This window comes from Bufo bufo, chromosome 4, assembly GCF_905171765.1.
Source record: "Bufo bufo chromosome 4, aBufBuf1.1, whole genome shotgun sequence".
Classification (NCBI taxonomy): Eukaryota; Metazoa; Chordata; class Amphibia; order Anura; family Bufonidae; genus Bufo; species Bufo bufo.
This window is the reverse complement of record NC_053392.1, coordinates 547,597,221-547,618,554: the sequence shown is the minus strand read 5'-3', so window position 1 is coordinate 547,618,554 and position 21,334 is coordinate 547,597,221. Positions and strand designations below refer to the sequence as shown.

General features: G+C 43.8%; 1 protein-coding gene across 1 annotated transcript in view; it reads left to right on the top strand.

The window, feature by feature from the left end:
* LOC120999308 overlaps nucleotides 1-21,334 on the top strand; it is a 95,949-nt gene that overhangs the window by 42,691 nt on the left and 31,924 nt on the right. Inside the window, exons 10-13 of the mRNA XM_040430181.1 lie at nucleotides 763-984; nucleotides 6,523-6,722; nucleotides 18,150-18,272; nucleotides 20,560-20,700. Of these exons, the coding sequence (XP_040286115.1) occupies nucleotides 763-984; nucleotides 6,523-6,722; nucleotides 18,150-18,272; nucleotides 20,560-20,700 (686 nt within the window). The remainder of the gene's footprint in view (nucleotides 1-762; nucleotides 985-6,522; nucleotides 6,723-18,149; nucleotides 18,273-20,559; nucleotides 20,701-21,334) is intronic.

The window sequence follows — 21,334 nt, the reverse complement described above, 5'->3', positions numbered from 1 at the left end:
TCTCCCATCATCTATTTATCCCCAGGACTGTGACTGTGACGAGGGGACATCCTCTGCGTCTGGAGGAAAGAAGGTTTGTACACAAACATAGAAGAGGATTCTTTACTATAAGAGCAGTGAGACTATGGAGCTCTCTGCCTGAGGAGGTGGTGATGGGGAGTACAATAAAGGAATTCAAGAGGGGCCTGGATGTATTTCTGGAGTGTAATAATATTACAGGCTATAGCTACTAGAGAGGCGTCGTAGATCCAGGGAGTTATTCTGATTGCCTGATTGGAGTCGGGAAGGAATTTTTTTTCCCCTAAAGTGAGGAAAATTGGCTTCTACCTCACAGGTTTTTTTTTTTGCGTTCCTCTGGATCAACTTACAGGATGACAGGCCGAACTGGATGGACAGTTACTATGATGTTACTATGTTACTTTGCAGGGAAGGAACAACATAATTAGCTTGCAGTAGTCCTTGCATCATCTATGGAAAAAAGTAAGCATCCTGGAGAAGCTTCAGTGACAACAGCAGAATGCACAGGACTGAGTGCTTGTCACCCATTGTGTTTCTGGATTGTTGTACTGTAATGGCCCAGACATAGTCTCAAAAACTTGAGAATTGCAGAATATAGTGAGTGCTGTGGTCCAGAAGGTCTGGCCCTTTTTTCTTATAGTTTTTCTGTATATTTGTATTGTTTTTCATGAATATATCAATATGCATAGTTCTGATTATTTATTTTCTAACAATGTGGTCACTTTTACGTGCTTTGTATTCCAGAATGAAGAAGGGGAACTGGATATAAGCAGTGCCAAAGCAACAGGGAAGGATGAAGAAGTACTAGCCATCTGTCAGCTGCATGGCTTTTTAGGAAGACCAAGTATAGAACAGCAGCTGAAGGCTTTAGACATGGAATATCGTCAACTCAAAGAGCAGGGTCAGTCAGGCAGAGCTGATTATATCCACAATCTCTATGCCTGGAAATCAAAACAGGCTGGTAAGGTAAGTGATAGTCTGATTACATATACAATTTATGTATTTGCTGTGAAACTATCAGTTTTTAAGATTGATGTGTTGGCAGCAGGAAAAATTTTCAACGGTAAGGATCTGACCAACTTTGACAAGGGCCAAATTGTGATGGCTAGACCAGTGTTCCTCAACTCCAGTCCTCAGGGCCCACCTGGTGGTAATGATTTGAGAATATCCCACAGAATGAATACCTGTGATAAGTCCTGATGCATTGACAGTAATTATATCACCTGCTCAATACTAAGAGTATCCTAAAAATATGACCGGCAGGAGGGCCCTGAGGACTGGAGTTGAGGAACACTGGTCTAGATCTGACTCAGTTGTCATCTCCAAAAGACAGGTCTTGTGAAGTGTTCCTGGTATGCAGTGGTTAGTTTCAGTATCTACTAGCCAGGGGGGAAATAACTCTCCTTAGGGAGAGAGCACCTTAATCAGTGTGAGGAGACTTGTAGGCCATACATGCTCCTCTGGAATTCTGGGAGGGAAGGGATGCAAATGAGCTCTTAACAAGCTCTGCCTCTAATGCCACCAGATGTAAGGCAGCTATCCTATAAGTCAATGTTCAGCTCTTAAAATAAGACATGACTTGGATATTAAATAAGCCAGCACCTCATCTGCAGACAGCTGTTTGAGGGTGATTGCCCCTCATCAGTGCAGAGCAGAGAGTACTGGCTTAACATGGTAGGAAGCCGATCTCCGAGTCAGGGGGGAAATAACTCTCCATAGGGAGAGAGCACCTTAATCAGTGTGAGGAGACTTGTAGGCCATACATGCTCCTCTGGAATTCTGAGAGAGACGTATCCAGCAAAAAAAAAAAAACAGTCAGGCAGAGTCCACACAAAGAAGGAGGATTACCTCTTTATGACACCGAAGAATAGTGACATGTAGTTAGGTGATGTTCATACATTCAGGATTTGATGAGGATTTAGGCTAAAATTCTGTGTCCATCAAATCTACTAACATTCCACATCCAGTCTCCAGAAATAATCCAAGTGGATTTTTATCCACATTGTGGGAAAGTATTTTTTGAGGATAATAAGCATGCACAATATCCTACGGATTCTGTGTGGAAAATCTGTGGACTAACGGGACTAATTCTTATGTGGGTCCACTGGCATAAATCTGAGTTTTAGGGATTGTTTACACGACCGCATGGCTTTTTCAGTGTTTTGCGGGCCGTGTTTAACGGATCAGTTTTTCCATTTTTTGTTTCAGAAGGGTTTCCGGTTCCATTCCGTTTTTCTGTTCCGTCTTTCTGTATGGCATATACAGTATACAGTAATTACATAGAAAAAAATTGGGCTGGGCATAAAATTTTCAATAGATGGTTCTGCAAAAACGGAAGGGATACGGAAGTCATACGGAGTACATTCTGTATGTGTTCCGTTTTTTTTTTTGCGGAGCCATTGACTTGAATGGAGCCACGCAACGTGATTTGCGGGCAATAAGGCTTATTGCACACAAACGTGTGCGCTCCGTGGCCGTATTGGGGACCGCATTTGCGGATCCGCAATACATGGGCACAGTTCCGTGTGCATTCCGCATCACAGATGCGGACCCATTCACTTCAATAGGTCCGCAAATTCGGAGATGCGGAATGGTGCGGAACAGAACCCTATGGAAGCACTACGGCGGCCCGCAATTTGCGGCACAGCCATGGGGCGCAAACGTTCATGCGCAAGAGGCCTAATAGGACATGTTCTATCTTTGAACGGAATTGAATGCATATGGAGTACATTCTTTTTTTTTTGCGGAACCATTGAAATAAATGGTTCCGTATACGGACCGTATAGGGACTGTATACGGAACAAAAAAAACGGCCCGTATACGGAACGCAAAAAACATTTGTGTGAACGAGCCCTTAGCCTTGGATTTTCGCCATGGATTCTCTCCAAATATCCCTTGCATGAACTTATCTTTATGATGAAGTCAATAAGAAGTACGGCCTCACAGAGAAGTGATATTTCACATTTCATTCCTGTAATAATCCTTGGAGAAGCCTGGAATCAAAGCACTTAAAGAACAGTAATGAGCAGTACTAATGTAGTACCACCAAGGGCCCCTGACACAACGTCATTGCTCACTGTAACACACTAGGAGCAGGGAAGCCGAAGCTCCTGTGTCATGATCAGATTGACACTAGGTAAACTGTTTCATCAAGTCCAAGGGTTCCTCAGGTCCCCAACCTTGAACCTCTACAGGAGTTGGCCTCTGCTCCAAAGGAACCCTCAGGTTGTGGTCTTTAGATCAGCGATGGCTGCGGACAACAGATGTCACCTATGGGAACCAAGGACGGATGAATTGGTGCTAAATGAGTCAGAAACATAGAAAGCAAGCCAGACCAATGCAATAAACCAAGAGGTAGAAGCCAAGAACTCTGAAGACTTTAGCCAGATGTCAGGAAAAGTGGATGAATAACTAAACAAATGTCTAGATTCAGGACAAACTACCAACCAACTGGTCAAATATTGTGCTCAATCAAAGCTTTATATGTCTGTCTCCATTTAGTTTCCTCCAAAAACATATGTAGCCAATGAACGTTAGAAAGAAACTCAAAATAGTAATGATCAAGAGGATTAAAAACTACTTCCAGTGCAAGCCAACCAAGTTACTGAGCCGGGCAAGCAACGAATGCGTTAAAGTGACATGAGATGTGAAGGATCACGTTTCCTGATGTGTTCTGCTGAGTCAGCTTCGCTCTAATTATCTGACTTGTGCAATAGATTTCCAAGGCGTCCAAATTGTGCCAGGTTGTCTTTTTTCTCCTGCAGGTAGGGAGCCTCTGGAGATGATTAAATGTGCAGTCTATTGATTTCTTCAGTCCATTCCATCAATGTACTTTACGTTTCAGCTTTGTGGTTATGTTTCCCCAGAGACTTTGAATGCTGTTTTTATTTAGGCAGTGAAATTGCTTAGTGCAACTCTATTAACTGCTGAAATCTAATGCGTGATTTACCATCGGCCGACACAGACCATGCTTCCTACACAAACACTTAGAATCTGACGTAACCAACTAGTGATTTCTTCTGTAAATTCAGAGGAATATGAAATGATTTCATATCTGCAATTCATTTACAATGGTGCTTGAAAGTTTTGTGAACCCTTCAGAATCAGATTTTCATTTAAAGTCCTAAAGGTAGATAAAAAGAACCAAATCAAGCAAATGATTAAAAAATATCAGACTTGGTCATTTATTTATTGAGGAAAATGATCCAATTTCAGATGGGATCCAGCCTGTGCCAGGATTTGACCGGATAGTGGCATTTGTCCGAACGAATCTCACCATTAATGCCGGAAACAGGCCAGATCCCCTCTGGTTCCCATTATAGTCCATAGGACCAGGCGGTGCCCTGGCAATTTCCGCCTAAGGCTACTTTCACACCAGCGTTTCGGTGTCCGCCTGGGAGATCGGTTTCAGGGCTCTCACAAGCGGCCCAAAACGGATCAGTTCAGCCCCAATGCATTCTGAATGGATAAGGATCCGTTCACAACGCATCAATTTGGCTGCGTTTGGTCTCCATGGCGTTTTTTTGATGACTATGCGGAGCCAAGCGGATCCGTCCTGACTTACAATGTAAGTCAATGGGGACGGATCAGTTTTTCACTGACACAATAGGGTGCAATTGAAAACGGATCCGTCCCCCATTGACTTTCAATGTAAGTCAAGACAGATCCGTTTTGACTTAGCCTTTTTTTAAAATAAATAATGCAAACGGATCCGCTATGAACGGATACAAGCGTTTGCATTACCGGTGTGGATCCGTCTGTGCAGATACAAGACGGATCCGCACCAAACGCCAGTGTGAAAGTAGCCTAAGCTGAATGCAATGAACTCCAGCAGGCTCTTCCTCTACCAGAACAGTTGAGCGCTAGTGTAAAACTAGCCTAAGTGACAAAAGTATGTGAACCTTTAGGATGAGCAGATAATTTGAAGATGAAATGAGGTGTATTCAATCAATGGGATGACAATCAGGTGTGAGTGGATGACCTGTTTTATTTAAAGAACAGGGATCTATTATAGTCTGATCTGTTTGTGGAAGTGTTTAGGCCCCTTTACACTGCCCAACTGCTCAAGCGTTCCTTCCCAACAATCGTCTGCTCGTCGGTGGATCTCCTCCACAGTATGGGTTAATGCCATCGCTCGTCCCCATACAGAATCATTGTTTCCTGGCATCAGAGGAGGCAAATGATGACTTAGGTGACCTGACGAACGATCCTTATACCTGATGAACGAGCATTTCGTTCTTTCATCAGGTAATCGGCAGATTATGAAAAAATGTATGAACGCTTGTTAGCGATAACCTGCCCGAACATCCGGTACTCTAATGGGGGTCTTATCGGGAACAAAGGAGATTTCTAATTAGGCTGAAAAAGGTGACAAAACCATTTGTTTTGCATCTCCCATTTTCCCTTCAGCAGGTCCCGCTCTATGTTACAAATGCTTATTCTTTCCGCAAAACGGGCAAGTAAAGGACATGTTCTATCTCTTTGGGGGCTGCGGAATGGACATAGGGATGTGGACATCACACGCATCATTTGCAGCCCGATTGAAATGAATGGATGGGTTTCCGGTCCGCAAGAATTGCAGATCGGATGCAGACAAAAAATACGGCCATTTGCCTTAACTGGTGAGAGTCAGTTGTCCATCTAGTCATACATTTCCAGGAGGGATAACGGAGGAACAGCACAATGCAGAGGCCCAGAAAAGGTGGATTAGAATTGGTATCCTGTTTAAAGGGATTGTCCTCGGTAGGGCTCTTTCACGTCGCTTCTGATCATAATGTGTTTGGGGGTACATAAGGAGGCATTATTCTGTGTTGGGAGCTCATAAGGGGCACCATACTGTGTTGGGTCTTTTTTTGAGCATCAGTTATGAACAGTTTTGTGTCACTTGGGTCAGAGATCAGTTATTTTTGACGGGGGAGAGAGAGTTCACATTACAGTTTCGTTTTCCGTTCTTCTGATCTGTCAGAAGAACAGGGGAAAAAAACAGGATCCTGTAAAATAGCGGATACTGTGCATCAGTTATGCACTTTTGGCATCTGATTAAGTCATTTCCGTCAGAGATCCCTTTTTTTTTTATGGGAAAAAAAATACTGCATGCAGGACTTTTCTCCCATCAAAAATAACTGATCTCTAATGTAAGTGACTCAAACTGATCCTAACTGATGCTCAAAATAACTGATCCGCTTTTTTTTCGCAGCCTGCCAGAGTTCACCGGATCGGGTGTCGGCGTTTTCAGGCATAAGTGCCAGGTTTTGTCTAGACAAAAACCATTGGTGAAACATCTTGCCGGATCAGGCTTCATGTGAACGTAGCCTAAAGATCCTTATGGCTACAGGAGCAACCTACAGGTGTGAAGAAAATGCTGCAGAGTAGGAAGTGTTAATAGTGAAGATTTATTTTGCAGCATTTTTCCCATTTTGCACAGTACTGTATAGGAGTTGACTTTGGTCTTGAAAGTTTTTTCTTCCTCTCCACATTTAGTCCCATCGTTCTCCTTTATTGCAGACCAGCGCCTTCTCCCTGGGCGAGGAGAGTCCAGCGGGACAGGCGTTCCTGAAGTATAAAGATGCCCTTTCTCTGGACCCCAATGACTGGCGATACAATTTTCACGTAGGCCGACACTTGTTGCTACGGAAACAAAACAAAGAAGCCCTGATGTTCTTACAGAATTCACTGGCGCTGCGGCCAGCTTCTCCCATTGCCAGGTGACGTCATGTTTTCCTTCTGCTCCTCCTCTGCGTGACATGAGTGTGTCATCTATTTATCCAGCGTGGTTGTACTTGGCTCCATACGCCGCACATTTACAGCATTCTGAATGTACAGCAGATGTAGCGGTGTGAGAGCAGGGACATTTTGCTATGATTACACCGCTGCACAAACAACACACTCACTGCAGGGACAAAATTCAGTCATTCGTTTTTTTTCCAAGTACCAAATATTTTTTATTTTATTTTTTTAATCAAAAATTGAAGAGGTTGTCTCACAAAGACAATCCTTTTCAGATGGGAGCGATCAGTGGTCTCTGCAGGGGAAATATAGTATTACATTCCAGCCGTCTATATAATACATGAACAGCTTGAGTCCGCCAGAGCAAGGTTATCATCATTAGTCGACCCCTTTAGGGTGGAAAATCCAAAAACTATTACGGTACCAACAATGAGGTTTAACTAAATCTCATCCTTGTGCAGAATCCGCAAAAAAAAAATAGTCTGGATTTTAAAAGGGTTTTCCGGCAGTCCTTAGGATAGGTCATCCATATCTGATCGGTAAGGGTCTGCCGCCCAGCACCCCCACCCATCAGCTGTTTGGAGAGGTTCCGGCTCTGCGTTGAGGGCCGAGGCCACCTCACGGCATTCCAAGCACAGTGTCGTACATTTGTATAGCGACTGTAATTATGCTGCACCGCCACTACAAAGTTGACAACTTCTAGGTAAACATTGAAAAGGATGCGCAACCTCTTCAAATAGCTGATCGGTGGGGGTGCAGGTAGTTGGACCCCTGACCATCTGATATTGATGACCTGTTCTGAGGACAGGTCATCAACATCTGTAGCCCAGACAACCCCTTCGAAGGGGTTGTCTGAGTTCAATGAAAACTCGGCAGCCTCTGTAAATGTGCTAAAATAACAAAAGAAGAAATACTCACCCCTTTTCTTTCCTTCTTCTTTCTGGCCCTCCCTGTTTGTTTTCCTGGCTGCAGCGGTGATGTTCCACGCACACTGGTTGCCGCTGAAGCCAGGAACATGACGTCAGTGATGGGGAGGTCACTGCATTGGAAGACGCAGGCGAGAAAAGCAGTAACTATCTCTAGCATATTTACAAGGGCCGCCAAAGATTTTATTGAACTTGAGCAACATCTTTAATGGGGTTGTCTGGGACTTTTACACTGATGGCCCATCCTTAGGATTGGTGGGTTACTGTAGGGCATCCCGCATTCACTTGTATGGGAGCAGCGTTGTGGTTTCAGCGACTATTTCTGGCACTAAAGATACTGCTACACTGCTGATTGTAAGGGGTAGCAGGAGTCGTACCCCACCAATCTGATACTGATGGCCAGGGGCGGATTAAGTGCATGATAGGCCCTGTGGCTGTCTACCCAACTTGCGCCCCTCCCTCCATTTTTTATTTTTATTTTTTTGTATGAAGAGGCTGCAGTGCTTCGTGAGACAATGAAGTCACACCTGCGCCGGGATTTCAGTACCGCATAGACCTCAGGCCAACTAGGCCTGAAGCCTATGGCGGTGATCAGTGGTGGGGCAGGGAACTATGCGCTCCCGTGCCCCGCCGCAGTATGTGGGCGTTAGGGTCGTGCTGGGCCCGTGGCTGCCGACCCGAACGCCCCTATTGTAATCCGCCATTGCTGATGGCCTATCCTAAGGCCATCATGTTGCAAGCAGGTTCACAAGCATACAGAGATGTGTGCCACACCCTTATCATCTTTAGTCAAACAGTGTCCTATAACATTACAGCCATAGTCAATGTAATTATACTGTTTCCCATCCTAGTAAGTGCCACCATATCAGAGCTAGCCACAGTGTCTACAAGCCTGTTACTCACGTTTTGATGTCATATGCTCTGAGGTCAGCAGTCTGAAAAGTAAAAATCTGATCACAATGGTTCATGTCGTTGATCCACGTGAGTCGATTCATATTATATGAGTACACAAGAGAAGTCAAAAGTCATATACAAGACCCAGCTCAATTTACAATGTTCAGGGGCAGACTGGCCATAGACCCTACAGGGAAATTTCCCAGTGGGCAGATGCCCAGGGGACACCCAAGGCCTCCTCACGGCTACCAGCCAGGTACATAAAGTACATAAAGGTACATGCATTAATGTAGGAGCATCAGGCACAGGTTGCCGCAGGTGCCCTCTTGAATTCAACTGTATCACTGTCCTCAGGATGAAGATACAGTTACATACTGTGGCGCTGGAGGCAGTATTTTGTGCTTCACTGTGGTATTTGGTTCTGTTGGGGCAGTATTTTGTTCTGCACTACAGTATTGCTGGCCCCACCCACTTCTGTTGTCCTTGCCTACATGTGTTGCCCCGCCTTCTGTCAGTTTGGACCCACCTACAACATGGGGCCACTTTTTAGGTTTTTTTTCCAGGGCCACCCCTGACAATGTTACATATAGGGTTGTTTCGGGTATCGAATTTTCGATAGCCAATCAATACTTTTGTCTGGTATCGACCTTAATACCGGGATTTGCCTTTTTTCGATACTAGGCTTCGCTATTGCGCAGTCTAGTATCAGAGAACATGGAGCGCGCTGCTCTCAGCGCGCTCCATGATCTCCACAGCAGCACAGGGGAGAAGGAAGCAGTCTCTCCCTCCACCCTGTGCCGCTGCTGCCACCAATGAGGAGAGAGGGGCGGGCGCACTGCGCCACCAATGAAAGTAAATGTTTAATACAAATCCAGGAGGCGGGTGCTGGCGGGGAGCTGCAATCAGCGGCAGTTAACCCCTCAGGTGCCGCACCCGCCTCCTGTATTAAATGTTAATTAGCATTGGTGGCACAGTGCGCCCTCCCCCCCTTCCTCCCCAGTATTAAAATCTGTGGCGGCGGGGTTGTGGCCTGGACATCTAGGAAGATGGTGGTGTGATAGACGAGCTCTGCCGCCTCGCTATAATCAGGAGACACACAAGCCCAGGGATTGCGTCTCATGGGGAAGAAACTACCTCCCACAAAGCTAAAGAACACTCCAGGAACCGGATTGAGGAGCGGGACGATCGACACTTACCTACAACGAGGTATCGCTGCTCCGTCTCCTAACTGCGGCCTCTCACTGCCGCCAGCCATTACAAGCGCAGAGCCACGTGCGCAGCCTCTGCAGCGAGACTCCGTGCAGAGCGCACCCTGCCAAGCGGCCTCACTGCTCCTCTCCCCCATCGCAGAGGAGTTTGTCCCCAGAGCCCTCACCCATCACATAGGGGACACTATAAAGGGGACATTAAAGCCACATCCTCCAACATATATTAGTGGCGCCATGCGGCCAAACGCATGGGGCAAGCAAACACGCCATCACAGCATCAGCGTGACTGGAATGATCCCCCTGGAGACCCCACAGAGCTGTCACAGTCCTCAGAAAGAAATGATGGGGAAACCACAAATTGGGAGCAATTATCAGATCAAGTGGAAGATGGGGAGGAAAGGGTGCAGCAATCCTCACAAGCCTCCATTATGCTTCATCAAACTCTACAACACCTCCCCACTAAAGAAGATTTTAAGGCCTTAATTGCAGAAGTGAGAAGCACTTGTAAATCAGAAATATCCTCCTTACGCCAAGATTTCAAACAGATGTCAGCCCGCATCCATCCTATTGAAAATGAACATGATGATACCCACAGATGTATCACTCATCTAAAATCTGTTATAACCCATTACTCCAGGAATATCAAAAACAACACCCGGCACCTGGAAGACTTAGATAATAGAGAGCGCAGAAGCAATAGACGCATTAGAGGAATTCCTGAGTCCAACACATTGGAGAACCTACATGAAGTACTGGGTGACCTATTCAACATCATACTGGGCTCTCGAACAACCCAGATCATCAAGCTAGATCGGGCCCACAGGGCATTGCGCCCTAAAACTTCCTCTACGCTGCCACGAGATGTAATATGCTGTGTACATGATTTCCAACTAAAAGAATCGATTATGGCTAAAGCTCGCATGCTGCGGGCCATTGATTTCCATGGTTTAGCTGTGCAACTCTACCAGGATCTCTCTTGGCTGACACTTCAAAAAAGAAGATTATTGCAACCTCTACTGGTCTGTCTGAGAGATAGGAAAATACCGTACCGTTGGGGATATCCTTTTGCATTGGTGGTCTCAAGAGATGGCAAAACCTCTGCCCTGAGATCGCATGCAGACCTGTCAGCCTTCTGTTCTGCTTTGAACATTCCTGTCCCTCCTATTGATGACTGGGAAATACCTGAACCTCCATCTGTTCCTGATCCCGTCTGGCAAATCAATCGGCAAAAGAGGCATCGCTCTCCCTAGCAAGATGGTTTACCCGGACCTAGATTCCGAGACGCACCCACCTGAAGCATTTACATGCGAGGAGACCCTCACTGACCACCTCCTGTCTAAAGTCGCCATACTAACTGGCGGCCTTGAAGTCTACACAGACTGTTTCACCGTTAGTGCAGTTTGATAATGTTTTTCCTCATTTCTTTTTTCTGTATTTACTCGGTTTTGGAGAGCGTTCAGTCAAGACTCTGCAAAAGGGGATCATTCTTTTGCCCTCTTCCTCTCCCCTATTTCCCTTGAGAATGGGGAAGAGACAGGGTTATGTTGAACATGTTTGGCATACCTTATTGACCCCTACCTGGGCCCTGACGCCCAATGATTGGATAATTTCCAGGCTCAATGTTATTTGTCTTTTGTGTCCCCTTCCTCCCTTATGTGCTTCCCTCCCACTTTCCCCATCTATAGGCATTACAGATCTGATAGCTGGGCGCCGTTGACACAAGGGTGGCCTCCTTGGTCTTGGCTCTCCTGGAGGAATGCTCTCTACTCACCTAATAGCAAGTATGGTACTACCCTCATATGGTACAATAATTAAATGTATGTCGATGAATGTTAAAGGCCTTAACTCCAATGCTAAACGGCGATTGGCCTTAAATGAGTGTCAGTCTCAGAAGGCGGATATAGTTTTCCTGCAGGAGACTCATTTTGACCAGAGTGGATCTTTTAAATTTGCAGCTAGATCATTCCCACAAGTCTATGCGGCCTCTTCAGGCAGGAAGGTCGCAGGAGTGGCTATACTGTTATCTGCTAGCTTCCCCTTACAGATTGAATCCTGTCTTTCCGATCCAAAGTGTAGATACAGGGCAACCCACTTATATTGTGTAATCTTTATGCTCCGAACTCTGCACAAATTTCCTTTTTAAACAAGGTGTTTTTGAAACTTTCTTGCTACCTTCCAGCAGCAGTGATTGTAGGGGGAGACTTTAATGTTTCTTTTTCTGAAAATTTAGATCGAATGTCCCTGGCTGGAAGTACAGTCCATTCACAGCGTAGACTTTCACGCCTTTTTAGACGACTGATCCGGAAGTTTGTACTCTATGACCTGTGGCGGATAAATTACCCTACATCCAAATCTTTCACCTTCTATTCTTACCCTCATAACACACACACCCGCATTGACTATTTGTTTGGTAATATACCCACCCTCAGAATGCTAGATGATGCGGAAGTGGGAAGCATCACATGGTCAGATCACGCTCCGATCTCCATTCTCATTAAAACAACTAGAAATTACACTAAGACCTGTCATTGGCGTTTGAATCACACCCTTCTTACTAGACCCCTTATCCGAATATTTATCTATCAATCAGTCTTCTGTCTCTTCTGTGGCAACATTATGGGAGGCACATAAGGCTGTCTTTAGAGGAAATTGTATAGCAAAAGGCTCTAAAATGGAAAAAAAAAAAAACGCAACCTACAGTATGCGACTGTCAGTGACCAGTTAAAAAGATTGGAGCTTCAATTGGAGATGCGTCGCTCACGGCATCTGTTACGACGTATAGTCATTTTACGTGCTAGATTACGAGAGCTGGCATTTGCAAAAACAGAAAACCTACTCTTATACTCCCGTCAATGCTTTTATGCATGGGGCAATAAACCGCATACATTTTAGCGCGTCTGCTACGCGACTCCAATCTCACAGGAACACCAACAGCCCTAAGGCAGTCAGATGGTAATGTAACATATGACCCTAAAGCTATCTCCAACTCTTTTCAAAAATATTATGCTTCTCTCTACTCTCTTCCACAACAACTGCCCTCTAACCAGGCAGATCGTCAGAAGTTGTTCTCCTCCTTTTTAAATCAGTGCAACCTACCCAAGGTGTCAAAAGACACCCTAACTTCACTAAATGCTCAGATTACTATGGAGGAGATACAGGAGGTTACAAAACAGCTCCCCAATAACAAATCCCCGGGACCAGACGGCTTACCTTATCTCTATTATAAAACATTTCCTTCTATTCCTTCTACCACATATGGTAATGTTATTTAACTCCTTCTTGAAAGGCTCACCAATACCTGCCTCGATGTTACAATCCTACATAACCCTCATTCCAAAGCCTGGTAAAGATCAGTTGGAATGTTCGAGCTACCGTCCCACAGCTCTCCTAAGGCTCCATTCACACGTCCGCAATGTGTTTTGCGGATACACGGAGACACGGATCCGCAAAACACGGAAAGCGGCAATGTGTGTTCCGCATTTCGCGGACCGCACATTGCCGACATAATAGAATATGCCTGTTCTTGTCCGCAATTGCGGACAAGAATAGGACATGTTCTATTTTTTTGCGGAAACGGAAGCACGGATGCGGAAGTGCGGATCCGCAAATGTGGATGCGGACAGCACATTCCGTCCCCATAGAGAATGAATGGGTCCGCATCCTTTCCGCAAAATTGCGGAAAGGATGCGGACACATTTTGCGGACGTGTGAATGGAGCCTAACTCTGATTTAAAAATCTTCACTAAAATTCTTGCAAACCGGCTTTCATATTGGCTCTCCCAACTAGTACATAAAGTCCAAGTAGGCTTTGTGATGAACTGACAGGGTGGAGACAATACAAGGAGAACTATAGATTTGATCAACATTATTAACAAAACTGGACATCAGGCTTTATTGTTGAGTCTTGATGCGGAAAAGGCATTTGATCGCCCGGGTTGGCCTTTTATGTTCTCCACCTTGCGAGCTTATGGCATTATTGGTCCTTTTCTTGCTGCACTCCGTACACTCTACACTCAATCCACAGCTACCATCAAAATGACACATGCACAATCTGACATGATTCATATCTACAATGGTACCCGGCAGGGGTGCCCACTTTCTCCTCTCCTCTTTGTATTATGTATTGAACCCCTTGCGGCCGCTATTAGATCCCATCCTGATAGCCATGGGGTAAAAGTCAGCCAAATAGACTTTAAACTTTCTTTATTTGCAGATGATATCCTGCTTACCCTGACAGACTTACATGTCACCCTCTCAAACCTGTTTTAATTGCTAGAAGAATATGGTAGGCTATCAGGGTATAAGGTCAATACCACAAAAACAGAAGCTTTACCCTTAAATCTTCCACCAGATAGATTAGATAATCTGCGGTACAATTTCCACTTTCGATGGAATGATATGACTTTACGATACTTAGGAGTGCGACTAACTCAAACATATGCCTTGATATATGCCCATAACTTTCCTCCCCTCTTTCAAGAGCTTAAAACCCTTATGAACAAATGGATGCCCTTGCCTATTTCCCTTTTTGGTCGTATAGCAGCGGTAAAGATGTCCATTCTACCTAAACTACTATATTTATTGGAAACCATTCCGGTCCGCATACCGGGAAAAGATTTAAGAGCTGTACAATCCTCCATTCTAAGATTCATATGGAATGGAAAGAGACATAGGATATCATGTAGCACCCTCACAGCCCTTAAAACACAAGGAGGATTGGGAGTACCTGATGTCACCAAATACTACTGGGCGACACATTTACGGTGTATCCCAGCTTGGTCAAACTTCTTTGCATACTCCAGATGGATGGGAAGAAAAACTATGGATGGCACCAGTACACCCCAACTCTCTAATATGGTCTCGGCTGCCAACCACACTGATGCTGAAACTGCTAGGGCCAACATATGGAAGCTCTGCAGACAGAGGTTCTCCTTAGCATTTGATAAATCTTCCATGACTTCATTCCTATTTAATCCAATATTTCAAACAGGTCTGCATGCTTCTTTTTTCCGGCCTTGGTTTTCTAGTAAGATATTTCGCTTTGTGGATTACAGAACATTAAAGATTATACCATTTGATACCCTTAAATCTACACATCAACTACCAGAATCCTCTAGATACCAACACCTACAAATACAGATGTGGTTTGAGGTTTACTATTAGTTACAGTGCTTCCACCATTCCATTTTTAGATCTCTCCTTATACTGGAGACAGGAATAAGAACATCGTGGTTACTCATACTCACCGCAAGGAAACAGCGGGTAATACCATTCTTCACGCAACATCTTGTCATCCACCACATGTGGTTAAAATATCCCTAAAGGGGAATTTATTCATGCTAGACGTAATTGCTCCTTGGATCGAGCATGTCGCGACGAAATGGATGCTATTGCCGGCCGCCTCTCTGTTCGAAAATATTCAAGTAATTTACTACAGTCAGCAAAAATCTGTGCACTGGGTACATCTCGGGCTGATTAAATTTTACCTCAAACTGGTCGTGCTCACTCTTGGAATATTCACGCATTTGTTAAATTGTCAAGAAACCTCTATCAGTCTTGTATTCTGAAGAACAGTGGTCAAATATTGTCAGTGGCGGCACTAGATGCATTGCACGCAGGGCAACCACGCTAGGGAACAGAGTTAGTCCTTCAATGTTTTCAGAGGTGGCAAACTCAACCTACTTGGCTAAGGCATACTGGCAATTTAAAATGTGGCCATAAAAATATGTACGTGCTGCACAGTCATCCAGATTGGCAATCATATCTATTCGATTGCTAATCGCCAATCTTTTGCTTTACAACATTGTATTACCTGCACTTTATGTCACCTCCAATATGTCGGCTGCACTATTAATAGTTAAAAAATTAGGATCTGCAGACATATTTCTGATATTCCGCATGCTCGAACCAGAAATGTGTCTGCGGTCAGTTCACATTATGCAGCAGTTCACGGAGGCAACATCAAGGGCATGCAAGTACAAGGACTTGAAAGAGTTAATCCAACCGTCAGGGGTGGAGACCATAGGAAGAAGCTTTTAAACAGGGAGTCCTATTGGATTTTCCATATGGGCTCCTGCATCCCTAATGGCTGAAATCGCAAACATGACTTAATATTACACCATTGATCCTTTTCATTTTCTTTGTTGTTATTATCGTATGTTGCCCTTATGGCTTTTTATGCGCTCTATGTATTCTAGGATACAATTTTTTGGAAGCTGGACTTTTCTCTGCTTTATTTGGATTAACACCTACAAATACAGCACTTACTTACTAGTCTATTTGGTAATACTCGGATATCCTTACCAACAACATTTGAAAAAATATGCAAACTCTCGGATTCAACTAAGGGACTGATCTCTGAGATCTATAACATCCTTTCTTCTCCGCCCCCTTCCGCACCCTCCAGACACCCATATATGTCCAAGTTGGAGACATTACTGAAAATAAATATTACCCGAGACGAGTTGAAACTAATATGGAGGAGAGCAGCACTAACTTCTAACTGCATCATCCATAAGGAAAACTCCTACAAAATTTTGATGTTTTGGTACCAAACCCTCCAATTACTAAGACATCTTGACCCTAGAACCTCGGACAGGTGTTGGAGATGTGGAACAGGGATGGGGTCATACTTACATATTTTCTGGGAATGTCCTTTGATACAATCACTCTAGAAAACAACACAGGAAATCCTTCTACAACTAGTGGATATTAACTTCCCTCTAGATCCTTACTTATATCTGTTAAATATGCCTCCTGTTTCCTTAAAAAAGCACACCCTCCTACTAACGCTAAATATGCTGACAGCAACTAGGCGTCTTATTGCCAGCTTTTGGAAAAGGAAAGATCAACCTACTCGCCTTGACCTTATAACCAGTATAATGGACACTAGAAAAATTTAGTATTTTGTTGCTCTTACGACCAATCAGGTTGCACGGTTCGATACAATCTGGCAGATATGGGATGAGTACATTGACTCACATGATACTATATATTTTTCTTTCCTTTTCTAATATGCCCTCCCCTCTTGTGTCTTGTTCTGTCTTAGTCTTTCTTATTTTTCTTAGTGCTTTTTGTAAACACTTGTTAGCTGCTTATTTTCATCTGTGGCCTATGCAATAAGTTCTCCTAGAATAACATGCCTATTTGAATATCGATATTGGTAATATACTGGTTATCAAAATGGATAGCTTATCTTACAGGTATATAGGTTTCTTTCAACACTATTGTGATTCCATATGTTTGTTAATATGCGGACCACTATTGTCTAAGTGGCCCAGTGTTCTTCCCTAGAATGTATTTGTTCAACATTCTTGTTCTGATACAAAAATGACAATACCCTTGTATGCTTATTTTTTTAAACTATTGCTTTAATAAAAAGACAATTATATAAAAAATAAATCATTGGTGGCGCAGTGCGCCCCCTCCCCTCAACCCCCCAGTATTAAAATTATTGGTGGCGCAGTGCGCCCCCTCCCCTCAACCCCCCCAGTATTAAAATCATTGGTGGTGCAGTGTGCCCCCTCTCCCCCACCCACCAGTATTAAAATCATTGGTGGCAGTGGCCACAGAGTCCCCTCCCCTTCTCCTCATTGGTGGCAGTGGCAGCTTCTGATTGGAGCCCCAGCAGTGTAATCCTGGGGCTCCGATCGGTTACCATGGCAGCCAGGACGCTACATGGCTGCCATGGTAATCTCCCTGCTGCTGTGTGTACTATGCACAGGGCAGCAGGGAGAGTGTGAGGTCCTATTCACCCTAATAGAGCTCTATTAGGGTGAATAGGACAAGGGATTAAAAGATCCCAGGTTCTGGCCCTTAAGGTGGGAAATAGAAATAAAAAGTAAAAAAAAAGTAAAATTAATAACAAAATATTAAGTATAAATCACCCCCTTATAAATAAATAAACATATTACATATCGCCATGTCTAAAAAGTCCAAACTATTAAAATATAAAAAAATCTCCTATGCGGTAAACACTGTAACAAAAAAAAAAAAAAAAATGCGATTCGCTATTTTTTTTAGTCACCTTGTCCCCCCAAAAAATAGGATCGGACTGTTCTATTATGGGCCGGACGTTCCATAAAATGCAGAATACACGCAGCTTTTTTTTTGTGTTTTATTTTTTTCGCATGGCATCGAATGGTATCAAGTATCGCAATACTTTTTTATGGTATCGAAATCGAATCAAAATTTTGGTATCGAAACAACCCTAATTACATATACAATATACGCAAGAAAACAGCCCCCAATATGGCGGACATGTAGTGTAGCCTACACTATAATTGGATGTGTGAGTGTTAATACTAATCAAACAATAAAACGTGGACTAGAATTAGAATGTATTATGGTTATTCATGTGCTCATGTCTGGGTTCTAGGTGTTATGTTGGTCTAGCTCTTCTAGAGCAAGAAAATGGTCCTGGAGGAAGAGTACAAGAAGTAATCCTTTACCTCCAGCAAGGCCTAGAGGATTTCATCCACAAGCTTGCCACACAGGAGAGGTCAGTCATGCGGAACAGGATAACCAAAGTATTATATAGATATATACAGTACACACATATTTCTACTAAACCTTTTGATTGCAGCATATCTTATGGTATTTTCTAACACAATGGTTGCATGCAGGAGTGTAGCTAACGGCTCATGGGCCCTGGTGCATGAGTTCTGCTTGGGCCCCCCTTCCCTCAGTGCTTTGGGGCAAGAGACAAGGGTGCCCCTAGCTTTTTTGCTGGCTGAGGTGAAAATTGAAATGGCACCCCTCCATGCAAAATTCTCATCCTAACCCTTTCATTCCAGCCCTACTGTTAGAGACATACTTGGAAAACATTACATACAGCGCTTCAAAACATACAGGGGAATACAGCGCACATACCTCTTACATCCAGTGACGTCTCCTCCTATGTAGACATTCTCTTTCCTCATGTTCTCCATTCAGACCAGACCGCCATGATGATTTCTTTCAGCCATCTCTTGTCTCTGCAGAGTTTTACAAACAGACATCTTAGGGCTTGTTCACATCACCGTTATGCATTCCGTTATGGCTTTCCGTTATAAGGGAAAATAATGGAATCCATAAGACGGAAATCAGAACAGAAGCCTTTAAGAGGCTTTCCATTTCGATCTGTCATAATAGACAGGACATAACGGAAACCAGACGGATCCGTTAGGCTTTCCCATAGACTTCTATTATGACGGATCAAAATGGAATGCCTCTTAAAGGCTTCCGTTTTGATTTCCATCTTATGGATTCCGTTATTTTCCGTTATAACCATGTTATAACGAAAAGCCATAACAATGATGTGAACAAGCCCTTGGCTCCCTACTTTTCGATCATTCTCCCCACCTTCTGAACACTTCATCCTGCCACCCCCAATACTGTGCCCACTAGTCCCCAATACTATACTGCAAAACCAGTAATAGTGCCGTAAACATAGTGTCCCCCAAAAATAATTGTGCTTAGCTGATAGTAATAATTCTCTGCACTTAGCGTTAACAGTGCACCCAATAGTAATAATACCCCCGTTGTGCCCATACTAGTAATCATGTTCCCCATTGTCCCCCAATAGTAATAATTCTCCTTATAATGTGTGTCAGTAAAAAAATGCCCCCTTATGTGTTCCAGTACAAAAATACCCCCTTATAATGTGTGCCAGTACAACCCCCCCCCCCCCCCCATGTATGCCAGTAAAAAAAAAAAACTTATAATGTGCACCAATACAAAAAATACCCTCTTATAATGTGTGCCAGTACAAAAATATGTATGACATTACAAAATGCCCCTATTTAGTGCCGCCAGTAGAAATAATGCCACCATAGTGCTCCATTCCACCCCCACAGCATGGTGCGAAATTAAAAATATTAAACACATATACTTACCTCCATGCGGCTGTCAGAGGCACGGTCGCAATTGCGACCACTGCAACCCCTATGGTTACATAGGTGGCAAGCACTGAACAATAATTATTGTACTACACAAAGTCTACATGTGAGTCTAGTAATGTAAAGAACATTTTCTGTACTCACATGCCCTAATTATAGCCATTCAATTAGTGATCGTAGACAATGTAGCCTAATACAGAAGAGCAATAACATAGATATAATACGTTCGGTGTCTATAATGATGTACGATAGATGTCCGCCAGCACACCTTAGTGAGGCTTAGAGATTCAGGACTGGACTTTTTTTTTTTGCAGATCCCATATACACTAATACGTACATATTATACACATTGGCTGGGGCCCTTTCTGCAGTTAATCTTAAAGGGAACCTGTCACCATGAAAACGTGAAGTAATCTGCAGGCAGCATGTTATAGAGCAGGGGAAGCTGAGCAGATTGATGTATAGTTTTGTTCTCTTTTGTTTTGTACAGGAACCCTATGAATTTGTAAAGCGCTGCGGAATATGGTGGCGCTATATAAATACATTTTATTATTATATTATTATTATTATTATTCTTTAATTGAATGTGATGTAGTTGCCTGGTTCTACCTGTAGATGGCAATATTGTCTCCTGCAGTCACATTGTAGACCAGGAACGTATTCGCAGGTCTTCAAAGCAGATTTCAGAACCTTCCCATGTAGTAGTAACTCAAATGTTAAGATAGGAAATTAAAAAAGATAGATAGATATATGAGCATTCTCTATCCAGGAAAGGTAGCAGGTAAGCCTCCTCTACAAACCAGAAAGCTTTGGCAGGTCCTGATACTACCTTCTTGCACACACCATCCTTTATATCAGACACATAATGTCTGTTCCTCCATTGATCACTGGATGTTACCTTCGTTGTAGTTCATCTCTTCTGGCTGAGAATCCCTCGTGTCCCCTCAATGCTCAGTTACTCCAGGGGTTTATACACTTTGGAAAAGTCCTGAAGAACCTTCCTGTAAAGCCTTCTGCCTCCTTCATGACTCCACAGCAGGTTCTCCACCTGTAAGTACCACAATGCCTTTATCATTACATAACCTTTATCTGCACACTTAACAGGGGAGAGTAAAACCAGAACCGAGCCAAGTCATGGTCGGCACAAGCTCCACTTCTCCTTTCCATTAGTTATGTATATCTCCTCCTACGTTTCTACCTGTGGAAAGTGCTCAGCGTGTATCTGAATTGTAGTAAAGAGATCCATGAGATATCTGATGACTATGTGATCGGTGGGATCTATCTGTTGTATCAATATGAGCGGTCCAGGAGGAGAGAAGAAGAATGAAGAGGAAACCATGTGTCTGTGGGCTGTGTCCATTCATCTCTCATCTTCATGAGGGCTCCATGCCCATGTTGTAGCTGTGCGAATCCCGTATTGTGGTGCGGAGCCATTGACTTGAATGGGTCCGCAATCCACAAAATACAGCAAAAGATATGACATGTCCTATCTTATTCCCGTGTGGAGGCATGGACCAAAAAGCCCACGGAAGCGCTTCGGAGTGTTTCGGTGAGCTTCGGATCTGTGCCTCCGCTCCGCAAAAGATAGGACATGTCCTATCTCTTGCTGTGTCTTGCGGATCACAGACCCATTCTAGTCAATGGCCGTTTGCGGTCCGCCATATGGGCACGGAGCCCTTAAGTT